Here is a 27,957-nt window from a genome sequence, read left to right as displayed (position 1 = left end):
CGCTACGTTGGGACAGGGGAAGGAAGTGTTTGCAGAATACTGAAAGTGTTGGCGTTAAAAAAGGTTTGTGCCAGGTGGGTTACCAGGATGTTGACAGTGGCTCACAAAGATACAAGAATGGTGGAGATGAATTTCTTGGAAGAATTGTGACAGGTGATGAAACATGGCTTCATCATTTTTCACCAGAGACGAAGAGGCAATCAATAGAGTGGCATCATGCAAATTCACACAAGAAAAAAATTCAAAACCACACCTTCCCCTGGAAAAGTTATGGCTACGGTGTTTTTCGATTCTGAAGGACTCTTGCTTGTGGACATCATGCCAAGTGGAACCATCATAAATTATGATGCATATGTGACGACACTGAAGAAACTTCAAGATCGACTGAGTCGTGTTCGACCACATCGGCAAAAGCAGGAGGTTTTGCTGTTGCACCACAATGCATGGCCACATGTCAGTCAAAAAACCATGGAGCGACCACAATACTCGGATGGACAACACTGAAACACCCGCCTTAGAGTCCTGACCTGGCTCCATGTGACTATCATCTCTTTGGGAAACTGAAAGACTCTCTTCGTTGAACAGGGTTCGAAGATGACTCCCTTGTGCACGCTGCCAAACAGTGGCTCCAGCAGGTTGTTCCAGAACTCTACCGTGCGGGTATACAGGCGCTGGTTCCAAGATGGCGTAAGGCAGTTGAGAAGGATGGAAATTATGTGGAGAAATCAAAATATTGTTCCTAAAGGATGTATCTACACACTGTAAAACTTTCAAACATGTAGAATAAAAGCTGGATTTAAAAAAAAATAGTGTGCATTTATTTTGGAGTGACCCTCGTAATTTACGTTTTTTTTCTTACAGTTCAATTATTGTCATCCTGAACATAATGCACCTCAGAACATCGTCGAACATGATCGCTTTGCTGGTCCAGGTGTTACGGTTTGGGGAGGTACAATGTTCCATCCTTCAGATCTTTCAACATGGTACGCTCACTGGTCAACATTAGTGTGACACTATACTCATTCCCCATGTGCGTCTTTTGTGGGGTACATTGAGCCCTGACTTCATTTTTATGGCTGAAGATGTACGACTGCATCGCTCAGTGCCAGTGGAGGACCTCTTGGAGCGAGAGTGTAACGTTGCGAAGCGCTATGAAATGGAATGAGCATGTGAGGACTGTGGTAGGGAAGTCGAGGGATCCGCACCAGGTAGGATTGAAAAGAAAGACGAGATGCTAGATTTGTTAGCAGTGTACGATCAGCGTGCACATGGTATGGATATGCTTCAGCAACTCGAGTGGGAATCCATGGAGGTGAGTTGTACAGAAACCAGACAGCAGCTATAAGAGTCGAGGAGCAAGAAGGGAAAGCAGCGGTTGAGAAGGTAGTGTGACATGGTCTTTATGTTGAGCAAGCAATAAAGGAAACCAAAGAAAAATTTGGAACTGGAGTTAAAGTCCAGGGGAAAGGGAAAAAAAAAAACTTTGAGGTTTACCAGTGACGTTGTAATTCCGTCAGAGATAGCAAAGGACTTGGAAGAGCAGCTGAACAGAATGAACAGTCCATTGGAGGGAGGATATGAGACGAACACCAACAAAAGCAAAGTAAGGTTAATGAAATGTAGTAGAAATAAATCAGGTGATGCTGAGGGAATTAGATTAGGGAACTAGACTTAAAGTAGTAGATGAGTATTGCTATTTGAGCAGCAAAATAATTGTTGATGATCGATGTAGAGAGATAGAAAATGTAGACTGGCAATGAGAAGAAAAGCGTTTGTGAAGAAAAGAAATTTGTTAACGTCGATTATAGATTTAAGTGTTAGGAAGTCTTTTCTGAAAGTATTTGCATGGAGTGTGGCCACATATGAAAGTGAAATATGGACGATTAACAGTTTAGACAAGAACAGCACAGACGCTTTAGAAATGTGGTGCTACAGAAGAATGATGATGATTGAGTGGGTAGATCGTGTAACTAATGAGGAGGCTCTGAAAAAGAACTGGGGAGAAAAGAAATTTTGTAGCCTATAATATGACCAGAGGAAGAGATCGGTTTATAGGACAAATTTTGAGACAGCAAGGGATTACCAATTTAGTATTGCAGGATAAAAATCATAGAGGGAGACCAAGAGAGGAATACAATAAGCAAATTCAAAAGAATATAGCTCTCAGCGGTTATTCAGAGATGAAGAACTTTGCACAGGACAGAACGGTTGCGTAGAGAGCTGCATCAAACCAGTCTTCAGACTGAAGACTACAACAACACTAATATCACGATTATATTTTTCATCCTCAGGATGAGAAACTCCATTTTTATGAATTTTTCATAGTCCACATTTCGTGTATGCGAAAACAAACTGATTTGGATATTACCGATTGTCATCCTAAGTCTGTAATTCCAGCAATTAGAGCGGCTGCATTATGACATACATGCATACTGATTTGAAAAGATCGGCCATCTTCGTGCGACGTCGGTCGTCGCGGAACCCACCGATCTTATTGCCACTGTGACCGCAACCTAACCTCGGAAGTAGAGTTAACCTCGCCGAACTCACACCTGTTACAGTAACGGATTTTGTGCTTTTGTGTCTTCTTAACCTTATTTTGTTGTTCGTTTTGTTTTCGTGATACGCTGCAAAGGTTGCACCGAGGTGTGGTATTTTGCCTATTAGCGTGTTCCACAAGAGCAATGAATTATTTTAAAGCAAATAGCTACCAGAATGTACGTTTTACGATACCGGTAGCTGAAGAAAAAAAGTATAAATAAAAACGTGTTTAGATAAACGTTTGTTTTTTAATGAAAATAGTTTCAACGGTGAAGAAGTTAGAACACAGTGAAGAAGTTATAGCGGCTTAGCGAGAAAAATAAATTTCTGTTATTTGGCATCTACAAAGAATATAAGACACAAAGGGTAAAGTAAAAAGGCATTGTTTATTGCTTTATAAATTTTCCTTGACGTGATTGTAATTACAGATTTTCTCGAGCAGATGAATATAGATATTTTGAAATGTTTGGACGACATGGTTCCTGTTCTTTCAGTTTACCAAACGAGCTTTGTTTAGAACATCTAATATGTATTCTGCTTTGATTATTAAGTCTTTTATCGTTGCTTGATCGTACAGAATAGTCCCTCACAGCGTCACTTTCATCGTTCAGGTACCAAATTGGACGGCAAACTGCTCATACAACATGCGCATTTTTTGTCGCTGACGTGTAAATGAAAATGATCACTCGTGACAAGCGAGACTCAGCACAGGGGAGTAGTCTCTCTTGTCAAGAGCACTCAATTGAAACAAGAAAGTCGTGTAAAAGGGACTTTAACAAAGCGACATATGTCGCTTGCTCCAACCTTTAAGCAAGGTTCCCACAAGCAACTAAAGTGGCGCCTCAGTACAAAAGAAAAAAAAAACATGACAGCTGATACTGCAGTGGTGGCATGTGCTGCTGTTTCCACATCTTCTTGGTTTTCAATATGGCCTCAGCTGAGACTATTCAGACAGAAACTGGTGTTGTCATTCAGGTTACGGCATTAGAATTGAGCCAAGGATCCAATAAGAAGAGGAAGCATAATGGAAGTGGGTTTTGTGCAGAAGTAACACAGGGGCATTAAAACACATATAAACGAAAATCTGTTCTTGAACCAATTTCAACAGCAAAAGTAAATTTCGAGTAATTGTTGAGCTACTTATCGACATCTGTTAAAAAAAATCCGATACATTTAAGCTACAGTACTTGCTTGAGTGAAACTGTAAGGGGCACTTTCTTATTTGATGTCTGGCGATTACCTATCATTTATCCAATATTTATACCATGTCCTCACCACTACAATTTGAATGGTCGTTTGTGATGTTTAGGATGCTACTTACAATGCCCTGAAGACTTATTTGAAAGCAAATATTTTGACTCTTGCACCCCACAAATATTAAAGTTGTTCCATACTGAATTTTGTAACTATGCTTCCTGCAGTTACACTAAAAGATACTATATAGTTGTGATTTACCGTATCAAAAGCTATATTCAATTCGAAATTATGCTACCACCAGAAACATTGTTGCTTCCTTTCTCAAATCCACTGAGCAAAAGTTTCAGAGAATTGAAGTTGCCAGTACTTGAATCCTAATGTACTGACAGCGTTGCATTAATTTTCCTATTTGCAGAATTATGTGAGTTGCTGTGAAACTAAAAATCAGGTTCCACTAATTACTCAATAATATTTGCTTATTCACACACAAATCTTATCCATGCATTATACAAGGTGTATCAGATAGAATCATCCGAATTTAAACAATCATAACTACACTCCTGGAAATTGAAATAAGAACACCGTGAATTCATTGTCCCAGGAAGGGGAAACTTTATTGACACATTCCTGGGGTCAGATACATCACATGATCACACTGACAGAACCACAGGCACATAGACACAGGCAACAGAGCATGCACAATGTCGGCACTAGTACAGTGTATATCCACCTTTCGCAGCAATGCAGGCTGCTATTCTCCCATGGAGACGATCGTAGAGATGCTGGATGTAGTCCTGTGGAACGGCTTGCCATGCCATTTCCACCTGGCGCCTCAGTTGGACCAGCGTTCGTGCTGGACGTGCAGACCGCGTGAGACGACGCTTCATCCAGTCCCAAACATGCTCAATGGGGGAGAGATCCGGAGATCTTGCTGGCCAGGGTAGTTGACTTACACCTTCTAGAGCACGTTGGGTGGCACGGGATACATGCGGACGTGCATTGTCCTGTTGGAACAGCAAGTTCCCTTGCCGGTCTAGGAATGGTAGAACGATGGGTTCGATGACGGTTTGGATGTACCGTGCACTATTCAGTGTCCCCTCGACGATCACCAGTGGTGTACAGCCAGTGTAGGAGATCGCTCCCCGCACCATGATGCTGGGTGTTGGCCCTGTGTGCCTCGGTCGTATGCAGTCCTGATTGTGGCGCTCACCTGCACGGCGCCAAACACGCATACGACCATCATTGGCACCAAGGCAGAAGCGACTCTCATCGCTGAAGACGACACGTCTCCATTCGTCCCTCCATTCACGCCTGTCGCGACACCACTGGAGGCGGGCTGCACGATGTTGGGGCGTGAGCGGAAGACGGCCTAACGGTGTGCGGGACCGTAGCCCAGCTTCATGGAGACGGTTGCGAATGGTCCTCGCCGATACCCCAGGAGCAACAGTGTCCCTAATTTGCTGGGAAGTGGCGGTGCGGTCCCCTACGGCACTGCGTAGGATCCTACGGTCTTGGCGTGCATCCGTGCGTCGCTGCGGTCCGGTCCCAGGTCGACGGGCACGTGCACCTTCCGCCGACCACTGGCGACAACATCGATGTACTGTGGAGACCTCACGCCCCACGTGTTGAGCAATTCGGCGGTACGTCCACCCGGCCTCCCGCATGCCCACTATACGCCCTCGCTCAAAGTCCGTCAACTGCACATACGGTTCACGTCCACGCTGTCGCGGCATGCTACCAGTGTTAAAGACTGCGATGGAGCTCCGTATGCCACGGCAAACTGGCTGACACTGACGGCGGCGGTGCACAAATGCTGCGCAGCTAGCGCCATTCGACGGCCAACACCGCGGTTCCTGGTGTGTCCGCTGTGCCGTGCGTGTGATCATTGCTTGTACAGCCCTCTCGCAGTGTCCGGAGCAAGTATGGTGGGTCTGACACACCGGTGTCAATGTGTTCTTTTTTCCATTTCCAGGAGTGTATTATGTTATTTGAGATACATGCGAACAATGTACTGTTGGAAAGAGAAAACTGTCAAGTTTTACATGGGACACCGCGACACTAGCATCTGGAAGTGTGGGAATTTTTAAATCAAAGGATTATTGAACGATGGATCGGTCGCACTGGTCCAAATGAATCAGCCTCACATTACTGGCCTCCAAGGTGACTGTATGTGATTATTTCTTGTGGGGGTTTATAAAAGACTCTGTTTATGGGCCACTGTTACCAACAACAACGAATGAACTGATTAACTGCGACGTCGCATAATGGCAGCTGTGGAAGCTGTAACTCAAGATATGCTTGCTGCAGTGTGGGAACAATTTGAATACCACATTGAATATGCCATGCATCTCAAGGGGGTGGGGCATATTGAAGACCTATGAAAAGGCATGAAAAAAACTCTTTGACTTTCCCGTTCATGAAAAAAAAAAATCCATTGTATACGTTTATTAGTTTCAGAAATCGGATGATTCTTTTTCATACACCTTGTATAACACAAACATAATAGTACTTTTTACCACATAAATTAACCATTATGTGCTCACAAAGGTTTTATATACAAAGTCGCACTTCCTGCCAATGTAGCACAACAGACTGTGCTAAAAACGGCGTATTTTCGAGAGATCTTTACTGTGGCGTGACACTGAAACTACATACGTTCGTAATATGGAAGTATAGAGAGGAAAACCACTAAATATGGATATTAGTTTTGGAAGCACTGGAATCGTGATGGTCCCTGCTTGATTTACTTCTGACGCTAATTGGTGGTGGGGGAAAGGAGGTGGCGTCACAAAGTTATATAGGCTTCAACTTTTGGGACATGGCTAAAAGTGGCGTCACTCTAGTGGCGCCAGAGGAATTTGAGTGTTTTCATGGGCAACTTCAGTGACGTTACTTGAGTGGCAACCAAGTGGCGCGACTTTTATTGCGTGTGGCAGCTTTACAGACGTGGAGATGGCAGCTTCCGGAGACTTGACTCACCAGTGACGGGCGGGCTGAGGAACGTGGTGAATGGCAGCGCGAGGTAGACGAAGGCGATCTCCTCCACGGTTAGCCCGATGCTCTGCATGTGGATCGTCAGGTATGGCAACAGCGCCGCTGTCGCTGCAACAGATATCAAACTGTCTGTACTACTTCCTTCATGCAGATGGTCTGCTCCCTTATACCCTTTTGTCCATCATTCATTCGACCCACTAGAGCAGTGCTGCTTTTGGCTTATTTGGGGCAGATTGGAAGAAGGCGTGTATTCTTTGCTGCACATAATACACTGAGGCGCCAAAAAAAACTGGTACAGGCATGCCTATTAAAATACAGAGATATGTAAAAAGGTAGAATACTGCGCTGCGATTGGCAACACCTATATAAGACAAGTGTCTGGGGCAGTTGCTAGATCAGGTACTGCTGCTACAATGGCATGTTACCAAGATTTAAGTGAGTTTGCATGTGGTGTTATACTCGGCGCACGAACGATGGGACACAGCATCTCCGAGGTAGCAATGAAGTGGGGATTCTCCCATACGACAATTTAATGAGTGTACCGTGAATATCAAAAAAATGGCTCTGAGCACTATAGGACTCAACTGCTGTGGTCATCAGTCCCCTAGAACTTAGAACTACTTAAACCTAACTAACCTAAGGACATCACACACATCCATGCCCGAGGCAGGATTCGAACCTGCGACCGTAGCAGTCGCACGGTTCCGGACTGCGCGCCTAGAACCGCGAGACCAACGCGGCCGGCCGTGAATATCAGGCATCCGGTAAAACATCAAATCTCCGACATCGCTCTGGCCGGAAAAAGATCCAACGACGCCTCAAGAGAATCGTTCGACGTGACAGAAGTGCAACCCTTCCGCAAATTGCTGCAGATTTCAATGCTGGGCCATCGACAAGTGTCAACGTGCGAACCATTCAATGAAGATAATCGATGGGCTTTCGGAGACGAAGGCCTCATCGTGTACCCTTGATGTGCACGACACAAAGCTATGCACTTTGCATGGGCCCGTCAACATCGATGTTGGATTGTTGATGACTGGAAACGTGTTGCCAGGTCAGACAAGTCCCGTTTCAAATTGTATCGAGCGGATGGACGTGTATGAGTATGGAGACAACCTCATGAATCCATGGACCCTGCATGTCAGAAGGGGACTGTTCAAGCTGGTGGAGGCTCCGTAATGGTGAGGGACGTGTGCAGTTCAAATGATAAGGGACCCCTGATAAGCCTAGATACGACTGTGACAGGTGACAAGTACGTGCACCATGTCTGACCACCTGCATCTGTTCATGTCCATTGTGAATTCCGACGGACTTGGGCAATTCCAGCAGAACAATGTGACAGTCCACACACCAAGAATTGCTACAGAGTGGTTCTAGGAACACTATCCTGAGTTTAAACACTTCCGCTGGCTACCAGTCTCCCCAGACGTGAACATTACTGAGCATATCTGGGATGCCTTGCAGCGTGCTGTTGAGAAGAGATCTCCAGCCCCTCGTACTTTTATGGATTTATGGACAGCCCTGCTGGATTCATGGTGTCAGTTCCCTCCAGCACTACTTCAGACATTAGGCGAGTCCGTGTGGCATGCGGCTCTTCTGCCTGCTTGCGGGGGCCTTACACGACATTGGGCCGGTGTACCTGTTTCTTTGGCTCTTCAGTGTATGTTTAACATTAACAATAACTGCTGAACAAAGAAAAAAGGTACGGTTGAAGATATGCCGTTAACACATTTAAGCAATTTAGAATTTATTAATTTATGATTCTTTATTCTAAAAATGCAAAAACTTTATATATAAAATTCTCGTGTCGCAGTGTTAGTTGCCGTACTCCTCCGAAACGGCTCGATCGATTCTGATGAAATTTAACATGTATATTCGGCAGGTCTGAGAACCGGCCGTAATCTGTTTTTCATATCCCGAAGTGATAATGGTGGTCCACCCCCCAAAAAATTTTTCTTATTATTTGGGCGGAACTTTTTAATTTTTTTATGATGTGGCATTAAAAAACATACAACCCTAAATTTTCACCCTTCTACCACCAACCCCTATTTTTAATAGCGATTTTAGTAATTTAATAAATTTTAACGCCAGTCGATAACTGATCAATTATCACTTGATCAACGGCTCTATCGATTCTGATGAAATTTAACATGTATATTCGGTAGGTCTGAGAACAGGTCGTAATCTATTTTTCATACCGCTAAATGGTAAGGGTGGTCCACCCCCAAAAAAATTTCTTACTTTTTGGACAGAACTTTTTATTTTTATTTTTTATGATGTGGCATTAAAAATACGCACAACCCTAAATTTTCACCCTTCTACCACCAACCCCTATTTTTTAATAGCGATTTTAGTAATTTAATAATTTTCAACGCCGGTCGATAACTGGTCAATTAACACTTGATCAGTTATCCCCGCTAGGTGTCTACCGGTGATAGTCTTTCACTATTCGATACGTAGGAAATTGACGATAACGTACCAAAAGCAACGACTCGAATATCCCTCTTTGAATCAACGTAACTAGACCGAGAAGTTTAACCAGATAGCACGCATCATTCGCCAAACCGACATTTGGGCCTAGCGCACACGCATCGATTTTTATCGTACGGAAATACATCGTACGATCAAATTCTTTTAGTGTAACAAAGAAGTTCCTATCCTCTCCTTTGTTCCTCTAAAAGAATTTAATCGTACAATATTTTTACGTACGATAAAAACCGATGTGTGTGAGCTTGGCGTTATTCATAATGCTGTCGAACACGTTTCGACACGAAATTGCCGCTATGTTGGTATGCTCGTGGACGAGCCGTGTGTCGGCTGCAGTTGTTAAATCCGCGCCATCTACCGTAGAAACGCTAGAACTAATAGTGGCCGATACTGTCGGACTTCCCCCTAAGCCTTTTCTCACTCCCCACAGACTTTTCGGCCATTATTATTGTTTGTGTCACGAGCTCCCGCCAACAACGGCTATTGTGTCACACGTATACATCGAAGTTCGCCAGGTATATATTGTGTTACACGTATACATTATTCTTATAGACTAGAGATAATTTATATGGCAAAACAACGTTTGCCGGGTCAGCTATAACATATAAAGATTTGCAGAGGGGGAACGAAGTTCGCCGTGTATAGCTTATATATATACACTGTATATATACGCTTTTTCGGATACGGGTTTCCATCCACAGTTTATTTTTCTCCTGGTACCCTCTACAACCTCCAATTTTTTCGGTATATAGGAAAAAAATAAATTGCAGATGGAAACACGTGTCTGAAACTGTCGTTCAGCAAGGCAACAGAGCACAGCATTCACAGGAGACAAGGCCTGTCTACGCAGCAGCTAGCTCCATCTTCCCCGCTGGTGATCGTGTCAAACAGTCGCGATTACCGAATAACAAACAACATTAAGAGACCTTCCGCCTACCGTCCATCAGCGAACAAAGTCACGTTTTTCTGCCGAAGGGATGGCCTAGTGGGAGGCGCTGCCCTGTAACTTCGAGGCTCTGTAGCGTCATTGACTGACGTTCCCGAACACAGGTTCCCATGCACTATTTTGTTCCTGAAGAGACACTACAAACACTCGAAGTTTGTCGCAACGTTTCTGGGACATCATTTATAGGTGGACTTAATTTGTCATGTCACCAGGAGCCGGAATCGACTTGATGGATTGTAAAAAAAAAAAAAAAAAAAAAAAAAAAAAAAAAAAAAAAAAAAAAAAAAACGAGAGGCAGCTATAAGTAAGACCGCCTAACCTTCCGTTCTGTAAATGAGACTGAAAGTCATTCCTTTACCTGCTAATACCATCAGTATGGTACAGAAATTGCATCGAAGTATCCAACACATTTTTACAAGTTACTATAGCAAAAATTCATTGGAGAACATTCCGACTGTCCTTGACTTGGGATCCTTGGCATGAAATCCAACAGAAGGACATGATCTGCAGCAACCAAAATTACTGTCAAGAATTGCTCCAACAAAAGGCATACGTAGATACTGAAAGTTAATGTGTCATATGTACAATTAAACTTTGTGATGTTTTAAACAAGACAAACAGGCGATCATAGATTCTGAGTAGATTACTGCCATTACTAAGCAAGAGACCAGGCATTTCTGTAGAAGGCACTCACCTCCGTACATGACGAACAGCGTGATCTTGAGCATCACCAGGTTGGGGTTGATGTTCCAGCGTCGAAGTGTGCCAGCTATGCCGCTCGTGTCGTCGTCGTCGACGTCAGCGTCATTGTCGTCCTTGCCTCTCTCTGCTTCTGCAGCCTTCCTTCGCAGATTTTCCACCGTCATCGTGGTAAGCTTGTCGAAAACTGTCGGACATGTAAGTCACAACAAGTATAACCCAGAGGTCATGGTTAACATCACGACGGTGACATGTTGAATAACTATACTTCTTTTTCTTGCCCCTTTGTCCCTTATCTGCCTAGGGTTGGCATGGTTATAAAACGGATTGGCGTCGTTAATTTAAGTGGTGGTCGGAAATGTGTGCCCAAACTGGCTGCGAGTCGTGTTACTCGTGTGAAAGCGAGCGAAAGTTTTCTATATGTTTGTGGATCGTGTAAGTGAGGCAGGAGTTGGGTACCAGCCCCCTATTCACCTAGTGGGATGTCGGAAACCGCCTAAAATCCGCATGCAGGCTGGCTGAGATACTGACCGGATTCAATTTGGAGTCGACGCACCTTCCTGTCCGGAAAGTGACACTTTAACGCGCACTGCTATCCAGGTTATAATGAATACCTACACAAGTTTCAAAAAATCACAAAAGTAACGAAAATACGAAAAAGTATACACTTACATGCCTGCTGTGACAGAAAACGATAGGTATTTGCAAAACGGCACAGAAAAAACTGTTCAGGGTAAGAGCATATTCAAATTTAGAGCAATTTGATTTACACTGAATGATTCTGTCGGTGTGTTGTTACACAACTAAGTCAGTACATAGTAGTATTGTCCGCCCCTGGTAGCTGAGTGGTCAGCGCGATGGAGTGTCATACGTAACGGCCCGGGTTCGATTCCTGAGTGGGTCGGAGATTTTCTCTGCTCAGGGACTGGGTGTTGTGTTGTCCTTATCATCATCATTTCATCCACATCGACACGCAAGTCGCCGAAGTGGCGGCAACTCGAAAGACTTGCACCAGGCGAACGGTCTACCCGACGGGAGGCCCTAGTCACACGACATTTCCATTTCCACAGAAGCATTACCCCCCGACGAGCAAGACAGCGCATGCAGCCAGCCATTTGCGACGCTGTTAATTATTGTGAATAACTGCTGTTCTATCTGCAAAAGCTTTGACGATGCTGGTGAACACCTATACAAGTTTCAAATAATCAGAAAAGTAACAGACAACAGGGGAACATACTTAGATGTGTTCTGCGATAGAATTTACGGTAAGTGTTGACGAAACGACATGGAAAAAAATATGTTGTAGAGAGTGAGATTTCGTTCCAATTTAGGCCGGCTGAGTACAGATTAGAGACCTGTTTTCCTTGAATTCGAATCCTTTCTCGTGATCACTGTGTGATTTCACTCGAATCGGCATAAAAAAGCTTTTGTTGGCGACTTTGTGGGGATAATCAAAATCGTGACACCAATTCACAACAATGTACCAAATTTACCGCTCTGAACTATACGCTGAGGCGACAAAAGTCATGGAATGACGATATGCACTTAGCCAATACAGATGGCGGTAGTATCGAGTACGCAGGGTAGAAAAGGACAGGGCATTCACGGAGCTGTCGCCCCAACCCCCCCCCCCCCCCCCCCAGTAGACCTCTTGCAATATGCTGATGGCACCGCATTCCTCGCCCTCGCTCCTACCCTCCAACGGTCCCAACGCCTTCTTCAGAATCACCTTGACCTTTTTGCTGCATGGTGTAATAACCAGTGGCTCCTGACAATCAATCCTTCCAAGACCCAGGCAATCATCGTAGGTCGTACCACTCACTCTTTCCGGCTCCTGGACTTCTCCTTTACTGTCTGCGCCCGTCCTGTCCGCCTCACCCCCACCCTCACCTACCTTGGCCTCACCATTGACCGTCACCTCACCTGGATCCCTCATCTCCGCTCCATCCAATCCAAAGCCCACAACCGCCTCCGACTCCTCAAACTCCTCTCTGGCTGGACATGAGGGTTGCACCCATCTACCATACTCCACACCTACAAATCCTTAATCCGTCCCATCCTCTGTTATGCCAGTCCTGCATGGATATCTGCCCCTCCGCCCCCCCCCCCCCCCCAAATTCTATAAGTCCCTCCAGATCCTTGAGCATCATGCACTCCACCTCGCCTTCCGTATACGCCTCCCATCCCCCACACGGATCCTGTATGATCTCATTCCTTTCCCCCATCTGCTCCTATTCCTCGAACATATCCGCATTCTCTACACCTCCCGCCGCCTTGAACCCCATCACCCCCTGGTTGCTCCTCTCCTCTCCCATCCCCGCCCCCTGCCACGTCTTCACTGTTGGGTCCCCCCTACCCTCCATCTCTACACCCTACATCTCCTTTCCCAAGGTGGCTTCCATCAACTCCCCCTCCCGGATGATGCCCTCTCTCCCTCCATTTATCCCTCCTATCAACTCTGATCCTCACTCCCCCTCCTTTCCTCTGTCCTTTTCCCGGGCTCCCTCTCCCCCCCTTCCATCCTCTTTCTTCCCCACCTCCCCTCTCTTTGCCCCCTTCTCTCCCCCGAGTCCTTTTACATTTCCCTCCTCTGCCTCCTCTCATTCCCTCTCGTGTCTGCCCCTCTTCCCCTTTATTAGTCCTCTCCCTCCTTGGTTCCCTTCCCCCTTTTTCGTTTTTTTTCCTTCCTCTCTCCTTGTTCTTGCCCCTCCTCCAGGTCCCCCCCCCCCCATCTGCCTTTGGCTCTGGAGTGTCATCTTTGTGCAGCCACTTTCGTGCAGTGTTCTACAGTGAGTGTTCCATGTTGTGTTTTTTGGGAAGTGTTGCGAACGGCCATCATACTGTCGCTGGGTGTGCCTTTTATCTCTTGCAAACAGAAACCAGACTGTCGCCGTGTTTTTTAATTGTGTGTGTACTACGTTACTTGTCTGATTCCTGTGTCTTTTATTAACATTGCCAACCCCTTTTGCTTTCTGTTTTAACTTTCCGCATTTTTCCGCCATTTTACACTTTACGTCACCATTTCATCGCCTGTTTTTTCTTGTTTCTTTTCTTCTTCTGTTTTTAAAATAAAAGTCTGTAGGCTGTAGAGCAGCGTACTAGGCTGCTGCCAGCCCGCCCCCTTCGGGGGGAATTGAAAATCAATAAAGGAAAAAAAAACGGAGCTGTCATTTGCAGTCAGATGCTTCATGTGGACAGGTTTCCGACATGGCAGTTGGAGCTAGACGCATGGGACATTTATTTTCGGAAATCCTAACCCAGCGAGGTGGCGCAGTGGTTAGCACACTAGACTCGCATTCCTGAGGACCACGGTTCAATCCAGCGTCCGGCCGTCCTGATTTAGGTTTTCCATGATTTCCCTAAATCGCTCCAGGCGAATGCCGGGATGGTTCCTATGAAAGGGCACGGCCGACTTCCCTTCCCATCCTCCCCTAATCTGATGAGACCGATGACCTCGCTGTTTGGTCTCCTCCACCAAACAACCCAAGCCCACAACCCGGAAGTCGTTAGATCTTAGACCCAGATCACCCGGCATGAATCCCATTGAACATTTATGGGACACAATCAAGAGGTCAGTTCGTGCACAAAACCGTGCACCGGCAATACGTTCGCAATTATGGACGGCTATAGGCACAGCACGACTCAGTATTTCTGCAGGGGACTTCCAACGACTTTTTGAGTCCATGCCATGCCGAGCTGTTGCAATATGCCGGGCAAAAGGAGGGCCGTCACCATAATAGGAGGTATCCCATTAGGTTTTTCATCTCAGTGTAATGAAGCAGGCCTTCATTCAAAATTACATCGATTTTTCAAGAACGAATGCCATGATTGTTGCAAAGTTACAGATATCGACAGTGTTTACCTGTGAATCGAATAGTTCACTTGCACAGGCTCTGATTTCAATTTCCTCAAACCACAGTACGGCGCATGGTGGAGGGTACTTTCTACCACTACTAGTCATTTCCTTTCGTATTTTACTCACAAATAGAGCAAGGGGAAAAACGAGTGTGTATGTGCCTCCTTACAAGCCCTAATTTCTCATCGTATCTTTATGGTCCTTCTGCGAACTGTACGTTAGAAGGTGTAGAATTGTTCTGCCGTCGGCCTCAAATGCCAGTTCTCTAAATTTCTGCAACAGTGTCATGCGAAAAGAACGTCGTCTTCCTTCCAGAAATTCGCCTTTGCGTTCACAAAGCATCTCTGTAATACTTGGCGTGCTGATCGAACCTGCTGGTGACAAATCTAGCAGCACGCCTCTGAATTGCTTCGATGTCTTCCTTTTATCCGATCCCAAACACTCGAGCACTAACGTTCCTTACACCATTTCCTTTATGGATGAGCTAAATTCTCCCAACAAAACAAAGTTGAGCATTTCCCTTCCCTGCTACCAACCTAATATACTCATTCCATTTTATATCGCATAACTTTTCAGCGATACGCCTAAATGTTTAATCGATATGACTGTGTCAATCTGCTCCCTACTAATGCTGAATTCGAACTTAAAAGAATGTTTTTCCTACTCATCCACATTAACTTAATTTTTTTTATATTTACAGCACGCTGCTATTCATCACAACAATTAGAAATTTTGTCTGTATCATCCTGTATTCTCCTGCAGTCGCTCAACGACGACACCTTTCCATTCACCAAAGCGTCATCAACAAACAGACAAAAATTGCTGCTCTCCCTGTCTATCAGTTCATTTATGGATATAGAGAATTAAAGCGGTCCTTTCGCACTTTCCTGGGCCGATCCTGATGATATTCTTGTCTCTGATGACCACTCGCCGTCGAGGGCAGCGTACTGGGTTATATTATTTAAAAAGGCTGCAGTGCACTCACATATCTGGGAACCTAAGCTCTATGCTTGGACCTCCGTCAACAGTTTGCAGTGGGGCACCGTGTTAAGCGCTTTGCGTAAATCTAGGAGTATGGAAACTCTTTATCACACTTCGGGGTATTGTGGGGGCGCCAGACGCAGCATTACCAACTATGTCGGTGGCCGTGCGGTTCTGGCGCTGCAGTCCGGAACCGCGGGACTGCTACGGTCGTAGGTTCGAATCCTGCCTCGGGCATGGGTGTGTGTGATGTCCTTAGGTTAGTTAGGTTTAAGTAGTTCTAAGTTCTAGGGGACTTATGATCTAAGATGTTGAGTCCCATAGTGCTCAGAGCCATTTGAACCATTTGAACCAACTATGTGGTTTCGACCGTATGTTTGCGGCTTTCGGATACTCCCGTACGGTGTACAGTCCAAGGTGGTCCCAGTTATCTTCTGTTTTTAATACTGCAAAGCAGGGCAATTTGTGCCAATACGAGGGTTGGAACTTAAATAGTGGCAACTATTTATTCACAACCGATACAAGAGAGTTACATGTTTCCACCTGTCACTGTCCTTCAAAGTAGTCAAAAATGTTCAAATGTGTGTGAGATCTTATGGGACTTAACTGTTAAGGTCATCAGTCCCTAAGCTTATACACTACTTACCCTAAATTATCCTAAGGACAAACACACACACCCATGCCCGAGGGAGGACTCGAACCTCCGCCGGGATCAGCTGCACAGTCCATGACGCTCTGGACCGCTCGGCTAATCCAGCGCGGCTCAAAGTAGTCACCAGTGTTGTGTAGAACCCGTTTCCGGCGATGTGGAAGGCGTACTATACCTTTAGCAGAGCCTGTTCTGTTCATGGCGCGAATGGAGCGGTCTACTGCTGTCTAATCACTGGAACAGTTCTGAAGCGAATGACACGAAGTGGTTCCTTCATCTTCGGAATCAAATCAAAGTCATAAGGACTTAAGTCCGGGGTGTATGGTGGATACTTGCGTGCATCGCGTCCCATCGACCGACAGAGCAGCCACAGCTTGCGCTGTATGCGCCCGCGCATTCTCGTGCAAAATTATGGGTGGGCTGCGCAGAAAGTGTCGCCGCTTCTTTCGCAAAGCTGGTCGCAGGTGAGGCGTCAGAGCCCCAATATGGTAAAAGTTATGGTGATTCTCGTGTACGACTGTGATGACGTTATATTAACGCATTATATTCCTCCACGGCAGACCGTCAATGCACAGTATTACTGATCTTTTTTGGAGCGTTACCTGTGACCAGTTTTTCGCAAGAAGCGGCGACACTTTCTGCTCAACCCACCCATCATCTTGCACAATGCACAGGCGTATACAACGCAAGGTGTAGCTGCTCTGTTCGGTCGATGGGACTAGGAAGTACTGTACCATCCACCATACTCCCTGGACTTAAGTCCCTGTGAGTTTGATTTGATTTCGAAGATGAAGGAACGCCGGCCGCGGTGGTCTAGCGGTTCTGGGCGCTCAGTCCGGAACCGCGCGAGTGCTACGGTCGCAGGTTCGAATCCTGCCTCGGGCATGGATGTGTGTGATGTCCTTAGGTTAGTTAGGTTTAAGTAGTTCTAAGTTCTAGGGGACTGATGACCACAGATGTTAAGTCCCATAGTTCTCAGAGCCATTTGAACCATTTATTTTTGAAGATGAAGGAACCACTTCGTGGCATTCGCTTCAGAACTGTTCCAGAGATTCGACAGGCAGTAGACCGCTCCACTCGCACCATCAACAGAACAGGCTCTGCTAACGGTATACTACGCCTTCCACATCGCTGGCAACGGGTTCTGCACAACGCTGGTGACTACTTTGAAGGACAGTAACAGGTGCAAACACGTAACTCTTTTGTATCGGTTGTGAATAAATAGTTGGCACTATTTAAGTTCCAAGCCTCGTATGTAACGAAACTGGAGCAGCGTCAGGTGCCGTAGATCACTGGCTGTTGTCGTGAACTTTTCTACTGTGGGCTTTACGGCCTGTGACGTCAACAGGCTGTTTCGGACCACAAAATTTTAGCCAAAATTTCGACCGTTGAAGGAAGCCGCAACAGTGAGCAGACTGTGGTCGAAAATACCACGGCGCAAAACTAATGGTTGGTGTTAGCCGTGGCTTTCCCGACCGTTTTGTAACAGGAACATCACTTCACATTTTATCTAGGCTGTATACTGGGTATGCACAGAGGTGTTTCTTTTTACTTTTTTAAAAAAATGGTTTGATTAGCGAATGAAAAATTACACTGCAACTAAATAACATTTGTAATGCGGCACTTTTTTTATTATTAATTCACGATTTCCGAAGGTGCGGTTAGACAGGAATCTAAGACTACAGCATAATTTCCTGCGACTCAAACGAGCAGCAATGAGATTTCTGTTCCTGCTGGTCAAAAATATTTGTCTGGAATTCCGACAGTTTTGTTAATTACGAATCTAAGGGCACAGTTGCAATTGCCGCGAGCAAACACACAGCTCTCTGTTGTCACATCAAACTAAGTCGCAACAGTGGGGAGGCACTGTTCGGTAGTACCACGGGGCAAAGCTGGATGGTCGGAAGTGCCGCTCTAACTGCTGTACCTACAAAAAGATCGGAAACTTGTAGGTCGGAAATCCAACAGAACCCACTGGCCTCAGGTCAACGACAAAGGCTTGTTTGGGACACGACACATTACTGCGTCAGCCTATAACACTATATGTCAACAGAACAAATAGCCCTGCTACGGGAAATGCCATGTATAACGCTATTATACGGGGTATTGTGTGTATATTATACACCTGTCGTATAATTTTACCCCTTTTACAGGATTTAACCGTGATGTACGACTAATGGATATGGAAATCAAACTATTAGTTCCTATTCCATATGGCACACTTAAGTTGAATCAAATGGTTCAAATGGCTCTGAGCACTATGGGACTTAACATCTTAGGTCATCAGTCCCCTAGAACATAGAACAACTTAAACCGAACTAACCTAAGGACATCACACACATCCATGCGCGAGGCAGGATTCGAACCTGCGACCGTAGCAGTCCCGCGGTTCCGGACTGCAGCGCCTAGAACCGCACGGCCACCGCGGCCGGCTTAAGCTGAATCAGTATGTTGTATGGTGTTTATTCCCTTAGTTGAATCTGATGATGATATTTTCGAAACTCGTCATTAATAAGGGTGTTCACAAAAATACCTGCGGCTATTTTACTATTACCATAGCGTCCATAACAGCTATTCCCATACTCCTATCTACACTCTTGGCCATTGACATTGCTACACCACGAAGATGACGTGCTACAGATGCGAAATTTAACCGACAGGAAGAAGATGCTGTGATATGCAAATGATTAGCTTTTCAGAGCATTCACACAAGGTTTGCGTCGGTGGCGACAACTACAAAGTGCTGACATGAGGAAAGTTTCCAACCGATTTCTCATACACAAACAGCAGTTGACCGGCGTTGCCTGGTGAAACGTTGTTGTGATGCTTCGTGTAAGGAGGAGAAATTCATACCATCACGTTTCCGACTTTGATAAAGGTCGGATTGTAGCCTATCGCGATTGCGGTTTATCGTATATCGACATTCCTGCTCGCTTTGGTCAAGATCCAATGATTGTTAGCAGAATATGGAATCGGTGGGTTCAGGAGGGTAATGCGGAACGCCGTACTGGACCCCAACGGTCTCGTATCACTAGCAGTCGAGATGACGGGCATCTTATCCGCATGGCTGTAACGGATAGTGCAGCCACGTCTCGATCCCTGAGTGAACAAATGGGGACATTTGCAAGACGACAACCATCTGAACGAACAGTTCGAAGACGTTTGCACCAGCATGGACTATCAGCTCGGAGACCATGGCTGCGGTTACCCTTGACGTTGTATCACAGACAGGAGCGCCTGCGATGGGGTGCTCAATGACGAACCTGGGTACACGAATGGGAAAACGTCATATTTTCGGATGAATCCAGGTTCTGTTTACAGCATCATGATGGTCGCATCCGTGTTTGGCGACATCGCGCCGAAGGCACATTGGCACATTGGCGTATCACACGGCGCGATGGTACGGGGTGCCATTGGTTACACGTCTCGGTCACCTCTTGTTCGCACTGATGCCACTTTGAACAGTGGACGTTACGTTTCAGATGTGTTACGACCCGTGACTCTACCCTTCATTCGATCCCTGCAAAACCCTACTTTTCAGCAGGATAATGCACGACTGCATGTTGTACGGGCGTTTCTGGACACAGAAATTGTTCGACTGCTGCCCTCGCCAGCACATTCTCCAGATCTCTCACCAACTGAAAACGTCTGGGCAATGGTGGCCGAGCAACTGGCTCGTCACAATGCGCCAGTCACTACTCCTGATGAACTGTGGTATCGTGTTGAAGCTGCATGGGCAGCTGTACCTGTACACGCCATCCAAGCTCTGTTTCACTCAATTTCCAGGCGTATCACGGCCGTTATTACGGCTAGAGATGGTTGTTCTGGGAACCAATTTCTCAGGATCTATGCACCCAAATTGCGTGAAAATGTAATCACATGTCAGTTCTAGTCAATGAATACTCCTTTATCATCTGTATTTCTTTTTGGTGTAGCAATTTTAATGGTTAGTAGTGTAGTATCAACATTGGCGCACACCTCATTTGCGGTTTTGGATGTAATTTTGAATTAATGGTTCAAGCTTCTACAATTCTGATCATGCGGTTCATAACCTGTTGGCCATAGGCGTTGGGTGTGGCGGATAGTAATGGCGACTGCACTGCCCATGGTATGACGTACAAGTGTCTTCAAGTATGGACTAATTAATTCTTCTTGGCGTTGTTTAAACGTCTTAAACATAGCCCAACAACATTTACCAAGGCTGTAATAATTCAGCAGTCATCATCAGAGGTTCTTGTGCCGCAACTTCCAGGCAAGGCATCCCCTGTTCCGTCCGAGAGTTGCCTCTTGCACTGCTGCTGCTGTGTTCTGTCGTTCCCGCTCGCTCCTTCAGGTAGCGCGCCAAAAACCCAAGCCATCTCTTACACTTCTCACAGTAACTTCTGAACAGTACAAAAGTACTCTATGTTTTGCATAACACATATTCCACACACTGCCCTTAAGCGTGTAGCATTTTATACAAATTTCAACTTGCACAAATAGATAAAATTACATACACGAACGTTTTCATCTCATTAATCCGTAACAAAATATTATTAAGTAAATTACACATTTCACATATTTCTTTACATACGTTATAAACGTACATTAGAAAAGCACTTTAACATCACATATACCACAATTTCCACAGTCTTTGCATATCACACTTATATTACAACAAACTTTAAAAGTAAAATTTTTTTATAAATTAAATGACTGGTTGAGTAATAGTGCTATAAGCCGTAAGAACGAGCGGCTGATTGTAGATTGCCTGGATTCTCCAGATGACATGGCACTGATTGCTGATTCTCTTGAAATTGCGACAATGCAGGTAAACTGCCTCAGAAAACAGGCAGCCAAAATGGGTGTTCAAGTGTCGCTGGAGAAAAGAGAGTTCCCTACCAACATCAAAGAAGCTAACAGAGAGATGTTACTAGACCAGGGAAACATCGAAAGAACTGAGAAGTTTAAATATCTCTGCGAATGGCTTGAACCCAACTTATTAGAAAAAAACGTCATTATCCATGAGAGTTAACAAGTTGGAACTAGCCTGTCGACTGACTATAAACTCCAACAACAAAGAAATGCCTGTCACGCGACCTGAAACTCAAGCACTACACATCAGTCAAACGACCGGAAGCCCTGTATGCCACGGAAAGTCTCTCCATGAATTGGAGGGATCAGATGGAGAAACTGGAAGTCAGCGAGAAGAGAGAATCCTCAGGAAGATCCTATGCCCGGTAGAAGAAGATGGGGAACTCAGAAGGCTACATAACTCGGTGCTCTGCAAACATATCGAGAGGCTCTCTGACTGTGCAAGAAAAAGAAGGGTAGCTTCCTATAGCCATCCTGCAAAATTGCCTCCAAACAGATAGACCAACCGTCTGTTAACCTTCTGGCAAAACAAGTAGGTTCGCACCACTTTGGCGACAGAAACTGTAAAGGACATTAAAGAACTGGGAATAACTGATCTCCAGAACAGACAGTCTGTGAGACAGACTCTGAAGTCCGAGTATTTCAGAAAAAGCCCCGAAGAAAAGGTACCCCCTCGACAGAAGAAAGGAAGGAGTTATATCGGCAGAGAATGCGACAGTACTGGGAAAATATCAAAGCCAACTGTTGAACAAGCGTGGTCCAAAGTAGGTCCATTCGAAAGAAGGAGAAGAAGAAGTGTTATAAGCCACGCTAACACCGTATATGAAGCTGTATCCACAGGGTTACGTTGCTTACCTCGTATCTTCTATAGATGTGCCCCATGGTTATCTCGTCCATTGCTTTTAGATTCTTAGCTGACAAATAAACAGTGAAGACTACAGTGGGACTGAGGATCGCTATTTTTATCTTAAATGATAAACGCGAAGCTTTTTGATTTAAAAGATGCGATGCCATCTCATTTATACTGGTGTAATGAGAAAACAAATTTCACACTTCAACAGAATGCCGATCAATAACTAAAGTCAAGAAAGCTATGTATATTCACAGCATCGTATCAAATTAAATATTAACCGCAGTATTTTCTCATACTGTGGCCTTAGAGGTCTAGTGGCTGGAGCCTAGGCTCCTAATGTGGAAGTCCCGAGTTCAACTCCAGATAGCGGCGGGGAATTTTCTTCGTTCCAGTCTCCCCAGGACATCTACAACTACATCTACATGGATACTCTGCAAATCATATTTAAGTGCCTGGCAGAGGGTTCATCGAATCACCTTCACAATTCTCTATTATTCCAATCTCGTACAGCGCGCGGAAAGAATGAACACCTATATCTTTTCCGTACGAGCTCTGATTTTCCTTATTTTATCGTGGCGATCGTTCTTCCCTATGTAGGTCGGTGTCAACAAAATATTTTCGCATTCGGAGGAGAAAGATGGTGACTGGAATTTCGTGAGAAGATTCCGTAACGAAAAACACCTTTCTTTTAATGATTTCCAGCCCAAATCCTGTATCATTTCTGTGACTCTCTCTCCCATATTTCGCAATAACACAAAACATGCTGCCTTTCTTTGAACTTGTTGGCTGTACCCCGTCAGTCCTATCTGGTAAGGATCCCACACTGCGCAGCAGTATTCTAAAAGAGGACGGACAAGCGTAGTGTGGGCAGTCTCCTTAGTAGGTCTGTTACATTTTCTAAGTGTCCTGCCAATAAAACGCAGTCTTTGGTTAGCCTTTCCCACAACATTTTCTATGTGTTCCTTCCAATTTAAGTTGTTCGTAATTGTAATACCTAGGTGTTTACTTGAATTTACAGCTATTAGATTAGATTGATTTATCGCGTATCCGAAGTTTAACGAATTCCTTTTAGCACGCATGCGGATGACCTCACACTTTTCGTTATTTCGGGTCAACTGCCACTTTTCGCACCATTCAGATATCTTTTCTAAATCGTTTTGCAGTTTGTTTTGATCTTCTGATGGCTTTATTAGTCGATGAACGACAGTGTCATCTGCAGGACGGCCCCAGATTCACTCATCGGGCTAACACATGAATACTGGAGGTAAAAGGCGGCCGCAGTTGCTACGTGGGCTTTCTGACCATGGTGTCTCCGACCCTTTTGTGAATGTCGCAGGTACCGTGGGGCTTGCGAAGAAGCAGTTTTGCACCCAAGGTTTTCCAGCCGGACCCTCTTCCCCCTTCACCCACTGTTGATTTACGCCAGACGTTCACCAGCAGCGGGATGTGTTATCACCGTCAGTTAGGCCTTCATTTCCGTATAGGTTCGTAGGCCTAAACCGCATGAGTTGTGTACACTGTGAGCACTGGAAATAATTACAATAACGAAAGGGTATGAGTGTCTTCTCAAGGATGATCGTCGCTACACGATGGACAGAAAATGTGACGAGTATACGAACTGGTTGTGCTTGAATTCAGAACAGAGTAAGAGCCGAGAGCTTATAAATTTGCAAATACCAGAATCACAGCTGAACAGCAACTTTCTTGCCCACCTGAATAAGCTGATATGCATATTAAGAAGCGAATGCCTATCTGCAGAAAAAGAGACCAGGAAGAACATCTTAAAAGACGAATTTCAAGATTTGAAAGTAAAAGGCTTATACACCCTAAGACTAAAAATTGGATGATTTATTCAGGAGAAACAACTTCACAATTTGTGCAGTTCAGTAAGGTGCTGGCCAACTGTGGTCCTTATGCAAGCAGTTATTCGGCTTGGCATTGATTGATCGAGTTGTTGTATGTCCTCCTGAGGGATATCATGCCAAATTCTGTCCAGCTGGCGCGTTAGATCGTCAAAATCCCATACTGGCTGGAGGGTCCTGCCCATAATACTCCAAATGGTTTTAATTGCAGAGAGATTCGGTGACCTTACTGACCAAGGCAGGATTTGGAAGGTATGGAGACAAGCAGTGGAAACCCTCGCCGTGTGCAGGCGGGCGTTATTTTGCTGAAATGTAAGCCCAGGAAGGCTTGCCATGAAGGGCAACAAAATGCGTAGAATATCGCCGACGTAACCGCTGTGCTGCAAGGGTGCCGCGAACGGCACCAAAGGGGTGCTGCTGTGAAACGAAATGGTTCCCCAGACCATCACTCTTGGACTCTATGGCGGGCGACAGTGAGGTTGGTATTCAACCGCGGTCCAGTGCGCCACCAGAAACGTCTTCCGCCTTGGATATTATTGACTGGAGTAGAACTGGCTTCCGTGATGACTCCCACTTCGAACTAATTAAACGATTCAACCATTTTCTAGGGGCATCATGGGCCTGTGGCCCCACTAAATGTGATCGCACCACTTTGGAGTGTAACGCAACTGCAGTTTTTAATTTGGGTAGGGCTGTTGATACTTTTAAAGATATTGGGAATCCAGTATATCGATATTTAAAGAAATCATTGTCGGCACTGTATAGGTCAAAAACAGTCGTCTATATATAGACAAATAAAATATTGGCGTACTGGCCTATAAAAATATTGGCTGCATATTATACGAGGGTTATTCAGTAAGTGGAACAGTCGGTCGCGAAATGGAAACCACAGTTTCCTTCTGAGCACACAGGGAACACATAAAGACACCTACAACAATAGCGTCTCCCGCCAAGTACGAGGGTCTGGTGAGAAATTTCGCCTGAAGCTATGCTTCCAACATCACATAACTGTCGTGCGTTTTCTTCTTCAAGACAATTATTCTCAGCCGCATTCTGCACGGGCAATGAAGATGCTCCTGCATCGTTTTCAATTGGAAATGTTTGATTACCCACAATACACCCATAATCGTCTCCCTCTGAGTTTCATCTCTGCTCACATTAACCACTGACTGTTGTTGCTGTGGTCTTCAGTCCTGAGACTGGTTTGATGCAGCTCTCCATGCTACTCTATCCTGCGCAAGCTCCTTCATCTCCCACTACGTACTGCAGCCTACATCCCTCTGAATCTGCTTGGTGTATTCATCCCTTGGTCTCCCTCTACGATTTTTACCCTCCACGCTGCCCTCTAATACTAAATTGGTGATCCCTTGATGCCTCAGAACATGTCCTACCAACCAGTCCCTTCTTCTAGTCAAGTTGTGCCACAAACTCGTCTTCTCCCCAATCCTATTCATTACCTCCTCATTAGTTATGTGATCAACCCATCTAATCTTCAGCATTCTTCTGTAGCACCACATTTCGAAAGCTTCTATTCTCTTCTTGTCCAAACTAGTTATCGTCCATGTTTCACTTCCATACATGGCTACACTCCATACATATACTTTCAGAAACGACTTCCTGACACTTAAGTCTATACTCGATGTTAACAAATTTCTCTTCTTCAGAAACGCTTTCCTTGCCATTGCCAGTCTACATTTTATATCCCCTCTACTTCGACCATCATCAGTTATTTTGCTCCCCAAATACCAAAACTCCTTTACTACTTTAAGTGTCTCATTCCCTAATCTAACTCCCTCAGCATCACCCGACTTAATTCGACTACATTCCATTATCCTCGTTTTGCTTTTGTTGATGTTCATCTTATATCCTCCTTTCAAGACACTGTCCATTCCGTTCAACTCCTCTTCCAAGTCCTTTGCTGTCTCTGACAGAGTTACAATGTCATCGGCGAACCTCAAAGTTTTTATTTCTTCTGCATGGATTTTAATACCTACTCCAAATTTTTCTTTTGTTTCCTTTACTGCTTGCTCTATATACAGATTGAACAACATCGGGGAGAGGCTACAACCCTGTCTCACTCCCTTCCCAACCACTGCTTCCCTTTCGTGTCCCTCGACTCTTATAACTGCCATCTGGTTTGTGTACAAATTGTAAATAGCCTTTCGCTCCCTGTATTTTACCCCTGCCACCTTCAGAATTTGAAAGGAAGACAAAATTTTGGCACAGACGAGTTGTAGGCCAGCGTAGAGAATTGGCGGAAAGCATTGGCGGCTGCCTTCTATAACAAGGGTATTGGAAAGTTGGTACAACGCAGCGACAAACGTCTCAATCGGAATGGCGACTATAGAGATATGTAGCTGTAAGTTGTAACTAACTGTTGCAAATAAAACAGTTTTGATTTTCACTGTGGTTTCCATTTCGCGACCTATCGTTCCTTTCTTTCCGAATAGGCCTCGTAAATACACTGCCGGTTTTAGAGCTGTATATTTAGGTATTGATTTATTATTAGACATTCTACCACCAACAAGCTAGCAGGCTGCTTATACTCCTTAAAGCAAGGATTGAAAGGAAAATGATGCACGTTAACGCTTGGCGATAACTACTTTTCTAACAATGGTGACTGCGTGTAAGTGGCACAATAAAAGGTGTCTGATGGGTCCATCGTCCGGTTTCGTCACTCATCGGATTTTTCCGGAAGTCTTCATGTCGACTTCCCTGATTTTTACATTTCAGCGAACGCCAGCGACCTAGCAGTTGCAGTATGAAAATTGCGTGGTGAAATTAAACGTTGCAGTTTCTGTTAGTAGCGGCGAGCGCCGATTGCGTCAGCATTTCCCCTCACAAGTCTCCACCCGCCGCAAAGACCAATCTTGTAATTTAGATTTTTGTTCATGATTTTCAACAACTGTTTTTGAAGTATGCAATGTGACGAAATAGCACACTAGTTTCGTGTTTTTTTTTTTTTTTTTTTTTTTTTTTTTTTTTTTTTTTTTTTTTTTTTTACGCATCTGTTGTGCTATTTCTTCACATCGGAAATCTTGTTCTTCCGTTTAGTCCGCCATCACCCAGTGCAATCTGGCTGCTTCTTTGTGCCACCTACACTTGCTTCAAACAGTCGAAGAGAAAGACTGACGTGATGCAAGCTCATAAAGTGGTAAGACTGCTTCAAACAGTGAAAGTAATTATGTTCTACTACAATTTCATAAGAACAATTTCAAATATTTACAAAAACAGACATAATGTCTGATAGGATAGGAGCAATCAGTGATTTTGCAATGTAACTTTTAATCAGCCTGGTTTCAAAATGTTTATTCATATGACCGGTTTTGGTTCCTCTAGAACCATCTTCAGATCTGATATTTCGGTTACAGGAGTAACCCGTCCAAATACAGCAACTTTCACATGCTGCATCACATTTTGCAATCAAGACGGATTAAAAGTTACATTGTCAAATATTTTCCGAAAATTGCGAAAAAATATGATATAAAATAAAAATTTCGGCATTCATTGTTGCTGTTTCGAAATCTATATATCGATGTATCGCGAAAAGTAATGCCGCCTGTATTTATCGACACTTTTGGAAACTGTATCAACATATGACATTTTTTGGAAAGTACATCGATATTTCGAATTTTATCAATAGCCATAATTTGGTGTACAGGGCTGGAGCCATTAGGGCCATTCAAAACAATTCGTCGAAATTTGAATGTATTCCGAAGCAGCAAAGGGTGTTTATGCTCTTTCAGCCCTACCGCTTCCCGACCTCCTGTGGCGTATGCATGGGTGCATGCAACATTGACTCAGGAGGAAATAAAACGGCATAATGTTCTCCTAAGACCCGCAGTTCGGCAACACCATCGAGACAGCCATTCACTGATTCCTAGGCAGGCAACCATTTCTACACACCTCAGCTGAGTGGCGTTATATTACTTATCTAGCGCGTGTTGGTAGCATGTGGAATCTACACTACTGGCCATTAAAATTGCTTCCCCACAAAGATGACGTGCTACAGACGCGAAATTTAACCGACAGGAAGAA

The 27,957-nt window shown here is 44.7% G+C and overlaps 1 protein-coding gene across 1 annotated transcript in view; it reads right to left on the bottom strand.

The window, feature by feature from the left end:
* The window catches only part of LOC124778248, a 123,696-nt gene extending 112,665 nt beyond the window's left edge, over positions 1-11,031 (bottom strand). The window contains exons 1-2 of the mRNA XM_047253630.1: positions 10,860-11,031; positions 6,718-6,840 (exon numbers count right to left, since the gene is read on the bottom strand). Of these exons, the coding sequence (XP_047109586.1) occupies positions 6,718-6,840; positions 10,860-11,031 (295 nt within the window). The remainder of the gene's footprint in view (positions 1-6,717; positions 6,841-10,859) is intronic.
* Positions 11,032-27,957: the final 16,926 nt, after the last annotated feature.

The sequence above is a fragment of the Schistocerca piceifrons genome, chromosome 1 (assembly GCF_021461385.2).
Source record: "Schistocerca piceifrons isolate TAMUIC-IGC-003096 chromosome 1, iqSchPice1.1, whole genome shotgun sequence".
NCBI lineage: Eukaryota > Metazoa > Arthropoda > Insecta > Orthoptera > Acrididae > Schistocerca > Schistocerca piceifrons.
The sequence above is the reverse complement of the archived record's forward strand: the minus strand, read 5'-3'. Positions and strand labels throughout refer to the sequence as shown.